This window comes from Mercenaria mercenaria, chromosome 2, assembly GCF_021730395.1.
Source record: "Mercenaria mercenaria strain notata chromosome 2, MADL_Memer_1, whole genome shotgun sequence".
Taxonomy (NCBI): Eukaryota; Metazoa; Mollusca; class Bivalvia; order Venerida; family Veneridae; genus Mercenaria; species Mercenaria mercenaria.
The window spans coordinates 80138535-80151443 of NC_069362.1; the positions used below are offsets into that span (position 1 = coordinate 80138535).

The following is a 12909-nucleotide window of genomic DNA, read 5'->3' on the forward strand; positions in this document are numbered from 1 at the left end:
AAAAAATCTCTGTTTGGTATGTGTTAGATCCATTTCTATCGAAATTTTGAATAGATGAAATGAAATATTTCAGAACAAATTGAAAGAGGATTTTTCTTAATCGATGTATAAAAAAATCAGTTTCGAAACTGCACATTTACGACCCAAAAGTTGTCAGTTTCTTTATGCAGATTTTACAAGTCATTATTTGCAACTTAATACATTTCAAGTGAAACACCGTCAGGCTGACATAATTCTGTTAAGATCGCATGCTTGTATGTTTTAAGTCAAAGACATTATGTTTTTTGGTTGCTAGGGATCAAATCACGGTCATTGACAATTGAAAATAACACGTTAGAATATGGCACATGGTACCTCGTATCGCTGAGAGTTATCCTCAATGGTGTGACGTACGGCCCAGCATATTATGAGTTTTTGACAAACAGACCGCCACAGGGAGGGTTTTGTCAAGTTGTACCTTTCAATGAAACAACACTTATACCTATGGAAGACAAGGAGCTTGAAAATACGACAACATCGTCAAGTATTTTTTTGCAAATGTTTAGATCTATTCCTTATTTCATAATTACTGATACATAATATCCGTGATGTAATAGTTTGATTAGAACTACAGCTTCAACAGAGATCTAACCAGACAAGTTGGAAATCATACAAAGTTTGGAGGAGAGCACGAGAGAGATATTTTCTCAAACTTTAGGAGTACTGGGACCTCCCGTATATTTTAATCACTCGTATCACCGTTCATTATTTTGCTGCATGCCATTTGTCACTGTAAGACGTACACATGGTTAATTACATGTACTTTTATTTTGTCTTTGAAGCTGCGAAATGTAAAGAAAAATGTAAAATTAATCTTTGTTTGATGGGCAAAATTATTTTTAAAATTACTAAAAATTGTCTATGACTTTTCATTTACATACTGTATGCGTGAAAATATCTACACTTAGGTAGCTATATACAATGCGTTCTGTACGTGTAAGCATTTAATAATTTTTAACATATAACCTGTTGGCAACGTATGTTTCTAGGTGAATACAATCTGATAGCTGGAATAGACGTCTTCAACTTAACTTGTCAACGATGGAAAGACGAGGGATTCACAGACAACACATTCTCGAGCGAGGAGCCGTTATTCTATCTTTACTTTCTCTCATATAGTGGTGTAGACGATAACGATAACAAACGACAGTTATTATATTTTGACCGTAAGTTTTTTCATCAATTCAGCTAAGTTAATTTTTATTTTAAAAAGAGTCTGAACGTGGTTTTCCCTGTTGGATATTTATCCTTGTTTTTTTGCGGCTAGTTGGTGTCATGTGATGTAAATTTTTTACACTTTTAATTGTTCTAAATAAAGATACAGTATACAGCCTATCCCCATGCCATGAATTCCCAGTCCAGTATTACCACTTTATATTTTTGCAGTAGCGGACTGTGGCATGTCTATATCTGCATGCAGTTCTCGTGTGGCTATCGGTGTGTAACATTATCGTGTGCGCATTAACCGTTAATTATAGGCTATAGCATTTATTTTTATCCATTGGTATTCAAGAAATTAGAAGTTTTAAAGACCCACCAATACCTAGTGGTATACTTTTTCCTCTCACATGAACTTGGTGCAAATAATTGTGCATACTACTACATAAATTGAATAATATATTTAGACATTAAGTACATTGTCTTAGCCCTATATCTGTTACTGTCAAATTGTAGATAGATACTTGTTATTTCTCTTTTCTTCATATAAAAAATGTATAATTACCATCATGGAAATACAAAAGATTACAGTTATTTTGTGATGTGTCTTTAAGGTAACTTTACAATAGCCACTACTGACCTTGACATTTTATAGGAAAAAATACATGTATATATAATTCTCAAAATTTACTAAGCATTCAGAATTGAAACTCAAATAAGAGCTGGCACTATTTGTGACAAACGCCCCCGAAGTGTGCACAAAAATGCTACAGTTGTCTGCGCAAAATATGCCAGAAAAATTTAGGTATGACTCATTTTGCGGCCAGATTAAACAAGTTCTCCGAAGGTAACCTTGACCTTGAAGCTAGGGTCTGGGTTTTGAGCATGACACACCAGCTCATCATAGGGAAGAATCGTGACAAGTAATTTCTGATGAATTGCAGAGTTACAGACTGCACCTCTTGATGAAATGCAAAGTTACGAACCGGACACGAAACAGACCCTATTAAGGGGACGCATACTTTGAAATTAGAAAAAAGTGGGTGGGGTATAATAAAATTTACCTGCAAAAAAGTTCAAGGTTTTGGTAAATGAAATGAATACTGTTTCAACTGTTATAAGTACACAAAGGAATTCTCACTAAAATAAAAATGAAAAAAACTGAAACAAGAAAGTTATTGTTGAATTAAATAAGACTTCTTGTGTACATTCAAAGTCAACAATTAAGACTTTTTGGTGCGAAAATAATAGTGCTTCGCTTTGTCCAAACATTTATCAATGTCCTGCAGATTCTAATTTAAAGAAAGAATGTGAAATAAGTTCACTGTCTTGCTTTTCATTTTGCATATGTGAGCTAAAACACATTATTTAGTTTGTTTACAAAGTAGTGCATAAGAAAAGATACGGTGGTCAAGGAATGCCACATTCCAAAACTAAAAGAGTATATTCCCCTTAATACATTAAACATTTATCGTTACAGAAGTCTAGTGGCTTACAATAAAGGCCTAGAAATGTTGCCATTATTAATTTTTAACTTGGTATTCATGAACTGCAATGCACTTAAATATCAAAACACATTTAACAAACTTTTGAAAATGTATCTTCTTAAAAATCCCTAAAATAAGGTATGAAATTTGGTTGAGAGGTCCAATCAATGTGTATATGTGCAAAAGCAACATTCTAATCTTGTTCACAAAAGTTACTAATACGCAGCAGGAATGTCAATGATCAAAAGTGGATGAATATACAGTTATTCTCACTTTAATGTCATTTATAATTTGTCCTTGAATTCTCCACCATACTTTTCATAACTCTGTTTGCACGAGTTGCACGAGAATGCTGTCATTCGCGTAAAAAAACGGGGTCAATTAAATTGTAAATGCAATATCACCTAAACGTAATTAATGGATTATGCAGTTCAGGACAAACTTTATCTCATAACGTAACGAACATGCAAAATGTTGTAACAACAGCTTTACTTACACTGATTTAAGTAGCAGTCGGTTTATAAGTGACGTTATTGATTCATTTTGTGTTTTGTTATTGTTGTCAAAAAGTATAACGGAAGTGCCTCACAACTGAAGCGGAAACCAGTTTGATGCGCAAAGTAGTCCACTGTTAGTAATATTTTTTGACAAATGTCCACAGAAATTAATAATTTTCTAATATTAAAGACGAATATCTGAATAGGATTCATTATTTGATAAGAAATTATAATCATCGACATGTTTCTTTTAAAAAATCGTACACGTGCTGACACCTAAGTTGTCTCCCGTTGTTTATTAGAGTTACCTTTCGTCCGGCGCAGTACATTTGCAGTGAATCGCCGAGAAGTCGTGGGAAAATTAAAAACCATGTAAACAAACTAAAATTAACCACCTTTTCAAGATGAATTTCAAGTGATCGACATTATGCATTTAACCAGCCTGACCTGTGTAGCATCTTAGATATCTGTTCTAAGGTATTCATTGTGTAGAATGTCACGTTATGCCCTTGCAATGCTAATCCCACTCTGATTTTTTTGTTTACATTTTTTATCAATGAGAAATATGGCGTCCATCCCGAGATGAACTGACGTGGCGTTAAATTTTTACATGTTTAAGCAAACCTGGTGTGTTAGAAAGAAAATCTCATCCCTTCAACATTATTTTGAACACTGTTATTGTAAAAACCAGTTTTTTCCTTATACAAAAGCGTAATATTTTGTGTTGAATATACTTTCACAAAGACCTCTGTTTTCCTATTACATTCATAGTACCACATCCTTATCCACAAAATACTGAATATTACAGGTGTCCATCAGTATTATATCAGTTTAGGAATATGTTTTTTTATTTTCCCACCATCGATTTCTTGAATATGCACCCATTCCGCATTGCTGTATGAACTGTGAATGTAGCGATATGCGTCCCCTTAACGTTTGACTTCTAAGTGTGAAATTGACCTTGTAGCTAGGGGTCTGAGTATTACATACGAAACGTCGTCTCATTAAGGTTAATGTTTATGCCAAACTATTTCAAAATTCCTTCACGGATGGCAGAGTTACAGCCCGGACAAGAATTTACAAAAGTACGGTCGGACGGACGGACAAGGCGATTTTCATATGCCCACCTTCGAGGCATAAAAATCAAAGAACATACTGTAGTGTGAATAAGAAGTTATTTGCTGAAACATCGTTAAAAGATGGCAGCACTGATGACAAGGCTAATAGTGAATACTGCAGACTCGATTTGATTGAGACCGCATTAGCTGTTGTGTGTTTATTTTGTACACTAGTCAGCAGTGTACATGTATCTAGATAATTTGCAAACATGCTTTGCACGGAATGTCACGGATCAGAGGGATAGACTGGCTATATTTATCACTACAACCCGGCAAACTGTATGAAATCTAAGTGGTAGTATATTTATGGCATGCAATTCTAACGATTTTTGTAGTAATGCAACACCCTCCCCACCAGCATTGGCAAAGTAGAGAGGCCGTCGTCGGATCTGGTCTATACAGATTTTATCAAGAACGTTAAGAACGTAAAAATGACATGCCAACAAACTAATAGTTGAAGTATTGAACTTTAAATTCATTTCTTTAAGTTTACTTCTTTACCTTAATTCATCCATAAAAATATAAACTCATCAGCTGTCTGGCAAATATTTCCTACCGAAAAAAAGCTTGTTTTGTCATACATCCAGTTTGAATAATGTTTGTTTTTCTGATTTCTTCAAAAGCGGGTGCAACATCAAATTTGGTATCTTTCCAAGTTGGAAATGCTAATAATGATTTCAAGGCAACAGTAGTTCTACGAATAACAGATGTGTTTGGTGATTATACAGATGTGAGATACAACGTCAAGGTAAGTATCTAAATGAAAACCATCTCTTTATTAAAAGCAGCCATAGCTCACAAAGTGGGTCTGAATCCAGTAGACAAAGTGTCTCTAAAATATTCACGTTTAGTATAATATTAACAGATGAAACACAGTTAGAAGTAATCTTGTGGATAATTTGTTTCTTTACCTTCCAGTCTAAACCACCCCTTACGACGGCAGATCTTGCCGGTCTCAGTAATGATGCAATGTTAAAAAAGACGTCAGATTATATTGATCAGTTCGACGAAGGTCTTATTAAAGCCAATAGGACGTATGACTACAGAACTATCTCCAGAAAGGTTATGGACATTTCGTCTGTATATAATGAGCTGGTAAGCTGAAAACTTCAGTATATCTAATAGTTATACATGACTTCATTACCAATATGAAAATTCTATATGTCATTTTTGTCATTCGTAGACAACATCTAGCAAGTAGGTTTGAGGCAATTTTTAGTTCTACCAATGTGATATTGTCTGGATTGCACCCAAGAGGCCGACCTTCACTATTTAATTTAAAACGTCGCATGACCTTTACTGTCAGTGTGAATTTAAAATCGGTAAATGCAAACATAAATTTCATAACAACAGTTGATTCTAGTTTTTTCATTGATTAAAAACTGGTAATATGGCGACCACTGATCACCTTTATTTCTGTGTATGCTCAGTATAGTCTCACGGTGGATTAGGCCAAATATTAGTGATCGATAAAAGAAAGCAATTATTTGGTTTGTTGGTGACCCTCCTCAGAAATATGTGAGGCCAGTATATGGGAACTAGGCTAACAGCCTAAAACCTCACAACCTCTGTCCCCACTGATCATACAGGCCTCATATATTTCCTTGGAAGTCACTGACAATCCCAGATAAAATTGACGTATGTGGGATAGGTTAACATTCTTCACAGTAATATGAATCTATGGTTATTTGTTCTTCATTATACAAGGATAAAGTGGGAGTTATTATTCTTCATTTTTCCCCAGAAATTTTTAATTATTTCAATATTACAAAGAAAACTTTACTTAAGGACAAAATTGCACACATATTTACACAAGCATGTTCTATCTATGCTAGCTTAGATACTCTAAAACTATGAAACTCAATATTCTTCGAATAGCCTAACATCTATAAGTCAGGATGCCATCCATCTACGTAGGAAGCTTCATAAAAATAATTTATACTTTATCAAGTTATCGTAGAATCCCAATTCTGTCTGACGGAATGATCTGACAGACGATCAGAAGGCGAAACACCAGCAGCTGACAAATACACATGACATTGTGGATATATATTCATCTGTTCACTAGTTGATATTCTTCCGCGAATCTTGTAGATATTCATTTGTTATTTACGAAGCAAAGCGTCGCGAGATTGTTGTTGCAGTCGTAAAGTCTAAAGATATAACATAAACTCGGATACTTTCAGGCAAGTTAAGCTTAGAAATTAACAAGCGGCGTTATAATAAGTATATGAGCCGTGCCATGAGAAAACCAACATAGTGGGTGTGCGACCAGCATGGATCCAGACCAGCCTCCGCGCAGTCTGGTCAGGCTCCATGCTGTTCGCTTTTAAAGCCTACTGTAATAAGAGAAACCGTTAGCGAACAGCATGGATCCTGACCAGACTGCGCGGATGCGCAGGCTGGTCTGGATCCATGCTGGTCGCAAACCCACTATGTTGGTTTTCCCATGGCACGGCTCATATATTTTAGCTCAAGTGATAAAGCATAAAATTTGTTTCATATTTCTTTTTTTCAGATATAACGTTCAATGTTTAAGAAAAAATATTCAAAGAATTGCCATGCCTTTTTAAGCATATCTTTTTATTCGTTTTGAATTCAAATATTTACAATCAGATTTATATTATCTCAAAATTAGTGTTTCTGAAAAGCAAACCTTTGTACATTTGCTACTAGTTTTCTGACTGAGATCATATGCCATAAAGTTTCAACTTTTTTATGCATATCAAATAATTTTAGACATTTAACTTCGTCATGCTAGGCCTTTTTAACTAGCTAAGAATATGTCATAATATTTTACACATTTATTTATCATGTATGATTTAATAAGTATGCGTCGAATCGATTTTTCTTAGTGAAATGCAGAGCGGGGGAAAAGTCTTAAGCAAGTTTTTATATCGGGAATAATGTAATAAAAGGTAATATTTTCTTGACCAGGTGACTGGGACAAAACTAGACTCAGTAACTATTGATTTCATTCATGCTGTATATTTCTTTTTAATGATTTTAGACGACCGCCTGTAAACAACGGACGTATTATGTTATGGCACGTGCGTCTGTCCGTCTGTCCGCCATGTTTAAGTCCGGAGCGGAACTCTATAACCATTTAAAGTATTGACTTAAAATTCGGCATACATGTGGGGGGTGATAAGACAATATGCAAAATGCATAAACCAGTTGAGTAGGTCAAAGGGCACATATGGAATTCAAAGATCAAATTTGTCCCTCATGACTCGTGCCCGGAGCATAACATTATAACTACTTAAGGTATTGCTTTCAAACTTGGCATATGGGTAGTTTGCGATTAGACAATGTGCAGATTTAATGAACCAGGTCAGTAGGCTAAAGGACAAGGTCACAAATGGAGCTTGAAGGTCTAATTTGTCTTTCATATTCCGTGTTTAAGGAACTTACTTCAAACTTGACATGTAGGTATGTGAAGAGCGCATTAACTTGGTTATTAAGTCAAAGGTCAAGGTCACAAATTGACCGCATGCTCTTGGTTGTAAGGTAAAAGGTCATGGTCCCGAATTGAGTTCATAGGTCAGTTTTATCCGATTTGAGGATTGCAACAATTCACATTACACTCTCTTTCCCTGGCTACGAACATACACATTAAAATTCATCCCAACCATCCTAAAAGAAAAAAGTAACTTTAAGTTTCTTGTACCTAAGTCATCAGACACTGCTTCCGCACAAAAAAACCTTAACCCACAACTAAGAAAAAAGGTTTTACTTCCCCTTCTATTATCTAGATATCTTCGGGCGTATATAGATCCGCTTTGCGGAGCATTGTTATGAATGGTTCTACATTATTATATACATTGTTTTCAAGTTACTATACCATGTCGTTTGCTTTATCACATAGTAACAGTCACCGATAGTTAACTTCTTCTGTCTCTGTAACACGTGCGGACACATAATTTTGCAATGGCTTAATAATTAAGTGCAGCGCGATGCAATCGAAATATGGTTATTTCCGTCATAAGCTACTTAGATTTCTACAGGCGATACAGTGCCCTTATTCTATCATAAACTGCTTGGATTTTCCCTGGCAATATAGTGTAGTATTGCAACGTATACTTTAAAGTGTTACGGTCATTATTTGAAATTAAGTCCTTTATAGTATTTGCCCACTTTAAACCCTAACCAAAAGAACTTTTTAATTTTTACATCCTCCTCATCTGATCTAGAACTTTTACTCTCGTATAAAGACCCGTTTCGCGGAGCTCTTGTTGTGTATGGTTCTACATTATCATATAAATTGTTTTCAAGGTACTATACCATGCCGTGTGCTTTATGACACCGATGATTAACTGCTTCTGTCTCTGTAACACATGCTTTCGTATATGTACGGACATCTCATTTTGCAATAGCTTAACAGTGCAGCGCAATGCTTGCAAAGAATAGTCTTTTCCTTCACATGTTGCATGGATTTCCCCAGGCGATGCAGTGCCCTCATTCTATTATATACTGCATGGATTTTCCCTGGGAATGCAGTGCATATGTTGCAACGTATGCTTTAGTAACGGTCATAAGTTGAAATTATGTTCTTCGTACTTGTTGAAATTTCATACTTATATAGAGAAAAAAAAGTTTTCTGTCTTTCTAAACTTAAGCTTATACGGCAAGTTGAAGAAAGCATATGCAGCTGCAATTGATTTTACTGTGTAGTCAATTTTGATACATAATCTGGCTATCCATCGTTTATGCATACGTGTTTAATATCTAAAATTTGGACGGTGGAGGATTTTAAAAGTATTTAGGATGAAATCTAGAGCTGTTTATTTGGCATTGCTTTAAATGTTTAGTATATCTCATTCACCTTTGCTTGTGCGATTTTCGCTAGGCTCTCAAACGTAAGTCAAATTGTTGCGCTTTGTTCAATTTTGACATAGAGAATACACGAATATAGGCTTAAGAAGCGTGATGCAAAACATGTTTTGGTAAATTTAGTTTTACAACAGATACGCCTGGCTGAATTTGTTAGACTAGAACTAGACAAGCTGGGGCCGTCTTTCCAAGTGCAGTTGACTGCTCAAACTTGAGAGTTGTAAACATACAATACTCTGCAAGCTATGACTTTATTGAATAAACGTAAAAATGACACAGTGAAGAATTCATGGTTGATATCGGGCAGATAAATGCATAGCTTTGGATAAGTCCTTTTATCAGCGCAAAGTTTTTTAGTTGCCTTTCAGCAAATGGATCATACAATAGACTTTTAACTACTTACGTACTGTTCTCACAACGTAATTATTTTTCTTCCTTGCCATACCATACAATTGTTGCATTCCAGTTGAAATATATATATATATATATATATATATATATGAAGTGCAGGTGAAAAATAATCTACCTAGTATGTTACATGCAAAGCAGGATAACACAGTCATACACTGAACAGTAGCTCAAAATGTTTTCCTTGTACCATACTTTAACGCATAAACATTGGCAGTAGATACTTATTTTTCTTTCCATAAGTAGCTTTATTAACATATAATTGTGAAATTTGTCCGTTTTTTAAAAATGACCCTTTCATTATATTTTCATATTTGAAGTTCCATGCAGTTAACTACACATATATCTAAAATATAAATAAAGTGCCTACTTGGAGTTTTTATTTGAAAACAAATGTCTACCTTTTATTATTTAAACATACATTCCTTTTTACAAGTATGTTTGTATCAGTATTACACATATTATATCGAATGCAGGTAAAAAAGTATTTCATTTTCGCTTCCTTGCTATATATGTATTTCAACATTTCAATATAATCAGTTGAAGAAATAACATTGTCAGTAAGATGTATTTGCCATTTCAAATCTAAATAATTTTATATTCTGCTATACACGAGGTCTTCGTGTATAGCAATATTTTATTGTTTAGAATTATAATATGTAAGCATTTAATTGGTGCACTGTATTTTGTCATTTAATTTATCATAATCTTAGAAAAAGTTATCATAGTGTTGCTGTTAGCTAAAAGAAACCTTAAAAGTTTTACTTTTTTTATAAATAAAATTCATTTACCTGATTTATGTATATCTAAGATTTGACAAGTTTGTAGTAATGATGTTGCAAGATATTTTTTTCTATTACAGTTGTAGATTTTTATTCCTTAAAAGTGCATGTAAGTTGAGAATGTCCTTGTCGATGACACATATTCATTGGATTAATATGATTTGATTGTTCTTCACAGGCCCTGAATACATCCTCTGGCATTATATTGTCACCAGAAGATCTTTTGTCTCTTGGGTACGTTAGAACTGAAGACGAAACATTACTCGGTTGGCAAGATTACTGGAAAATCATTGTAGAAGTGGTCGATACAAAGACAACGGATTATCTCATACAGGTAAAAGACTATAAAAAAGATTAAATATTAATAGCTATGCTCAAAAAACGCAACCACATTAAAGAGCAAGAAGTGTAGATGCGAACATAAAAGACATGATTTCAAAATTCGTAGACAATGTAAAAGAAATAAATAGCCTTAGATAACAAGGACAAAGTGAACACTGCGGGACAACGAGTTAGAATAGGTTGTAGTAGAAACACCACTTAAAAAATTGAACTAGTTAAACACACAAAACCTAACTCTCAGTCCTCGATATACATAGAGTGAATAAACAGCAAATTCAGTCATCAAAGAAAAATCTCATGTAAAACAAAGAAAACTTAACAGTAAAATAGGCATGTACTCTATGATTTTGCAGTAACGGCTCGGCGAGTAAAGACAAAAAAATTATGTTAATTCATAGATCAAAGAAAATCTTTTGTTCATTGAGCAATTATAAAATATAAGTACATTTGTTGTATTTGTAGGTTTGAAGACAGTTTAAAAAATCAAGCGGGAGGAAATGACTGGCGTAAAATGTTATTTATTTTATCACAATTACGCGCCCTAATTATTGTATTAATATTAAATTCTCTAGGTTGGCGAGAAACATGCATACATGCTGCATGCTTGCGTCTTCACATGGCCGCCGACAAAAAGAATGACACTGGTTGCTATAGAAACTATAAGTCTAGCTCTAAATGAATCTACAGCAGTAACTGACTATTCAAACGTCACAGCTGCGGTAAGTATTCCCGAGAATTACTATTTAGCTTTTGACATTATCATGTGTTATAAGGTCGGAAAAGTTGTAGTCAGATCAGGACAAAAAAAAATTGCTTTCAATACTTGTGCTAAAACAAGAACAAATTTAAAAGTATTTGATAATCAGTTAAAGGGCTGTATATACAAAAACACTCACCCAATATCATAATACACGACAGGCTTCTACAAAATTGTTGATTTCACATTTATATTGGGTCTCTACTGACAATGTGCGATTTTGTAAATAGTTAAATGACATTTCATTTTCAGATACTGAATGCAGAAGTTTCAAACATTTTGGCTAGAAATTTAGCTCACATTTCAGACGACCGCGTTTTTCCGCACACTGAACAACTGTTAGCTGCTGCTCTTGGTATGTTGTAACTGAAATACAATAAATTGCATAAGTTGGCACTTTAGCTACATGTAATCTGGCGTATATTTCATTGTTTCTAAGCATGTGTTATGCCGGAAATTACCAATGCCTTCTCACGGTGACGGAATTAGGAAAAATGACGGTCGCAATGTACTCAATGCAGACATTCTGTGCATTCTCCAAAAGCAATCCATATATTGTGGAGATGTGTTGCTTATTATTTGTGTGAGCATCTTCAAAGTCCAGGCTAAGACAAAATATTTTACTTTACTGTTTGATTTATATTTGTTTGCTTCTTCATCTCGTTTAATATGTTGTCATAACCCTGGGTAGGTGGAGCCCGGATTTCATACGCAAGGTCAGGGCCATTAGAGGGTCGAATTGGTTTCATAGTGCACTTCCTTGTATGTGCCATATATTTTAACACACTTCAGCTGCAGCAGGCACTACGACGACGATTCTACATGGAAACATGATTAGTTTTACGTGGTCGTCAGAGTACTAACATTATTATTTTAATCTTGTTTCGTGGTATTTTCTTCTTCATAGATACGCAAAAGAAGACATTTTAAATTACAAAATGTATCTTACATAATATATGTGTATAGGTGTTTGTTCGCATAATATTCGTCTACCTTGATTTGTCTAGGTGTGCTTGACGTAATTCGGAATCAGTTGGCAATTTTACAAACGGTTTTAACACCAAATCTTCCACAAGATCCAACCGTAGATGAAATGAGAAAATACCTTGAATACATCAGCGTGTTTAAGACAACAGAAGAGGTTCTAAATGCACCATTAAGTCTTCAAGAACAGACGTTTCTTGCACAGAAGCAGTTACAGAAATATTATCTTCAGAAATACATCAAGTCAGAAGCAGTACGTATTCACTGAGTTACCATTCTTTTCTGAGTAACCATTCTTTTGAGTGATTGTTATAGCTTCAAAAACGTCATCTGTACATGTACAAAAATGTATACCAAAACGGAGGCACACAATTTGTCACGTCCGTCGTGTAACGACGATATTTTTTATTTCACTAAGACTAAAGAACACACTTTTATCATTTCAATACTGTTTTATTCGCTTTGTATCAAGAAATACGAAATTGTTCTTTTGAAGAATAATAG

General features: G+C 34.4%; 1 protein-coding gene across 4 annotated transcripts in view; it reads left to right on the plus strand.

Moving 5' to 3' along the window:
* The window catches only part of LOC123564401 (uncharacterized), a 105360-nt gene that overhangs the window by 63193 nt on the left and 29258 nt on the right, over positions 1-12909 (plus strand). For all 4 annotated transcript variants that reach the window (XM_053537039.1, XM_053537040.1, XM_053537041.1 and 1 more), the window contains 8 exons: positions 296-523; positions 1029-1205; positions 4923-5047; positions 5218-5394; positions 10501-10656; positions 11237-11383; positions 11674-11776; positions 12429-12658. In XM_053537039.1, the coding sequence (XP_053393014.1) occupies positions 296-523; positions 1029-1205; positions 4923-5047; positions 5218-5394; positions 10501-10656; positions 11237-11383; positions 11674-11776; positions 12429-12658 (1343 nt within the window). The remainder of the gene's footprint in view (positions 1-295; positions 524-1028; positions 1206-4922; positions 5048-5217; positions 5395-10500; positions 10657-11236; positions 11384-11673; positions 11777-12428; positions 12659-12909) is intronic.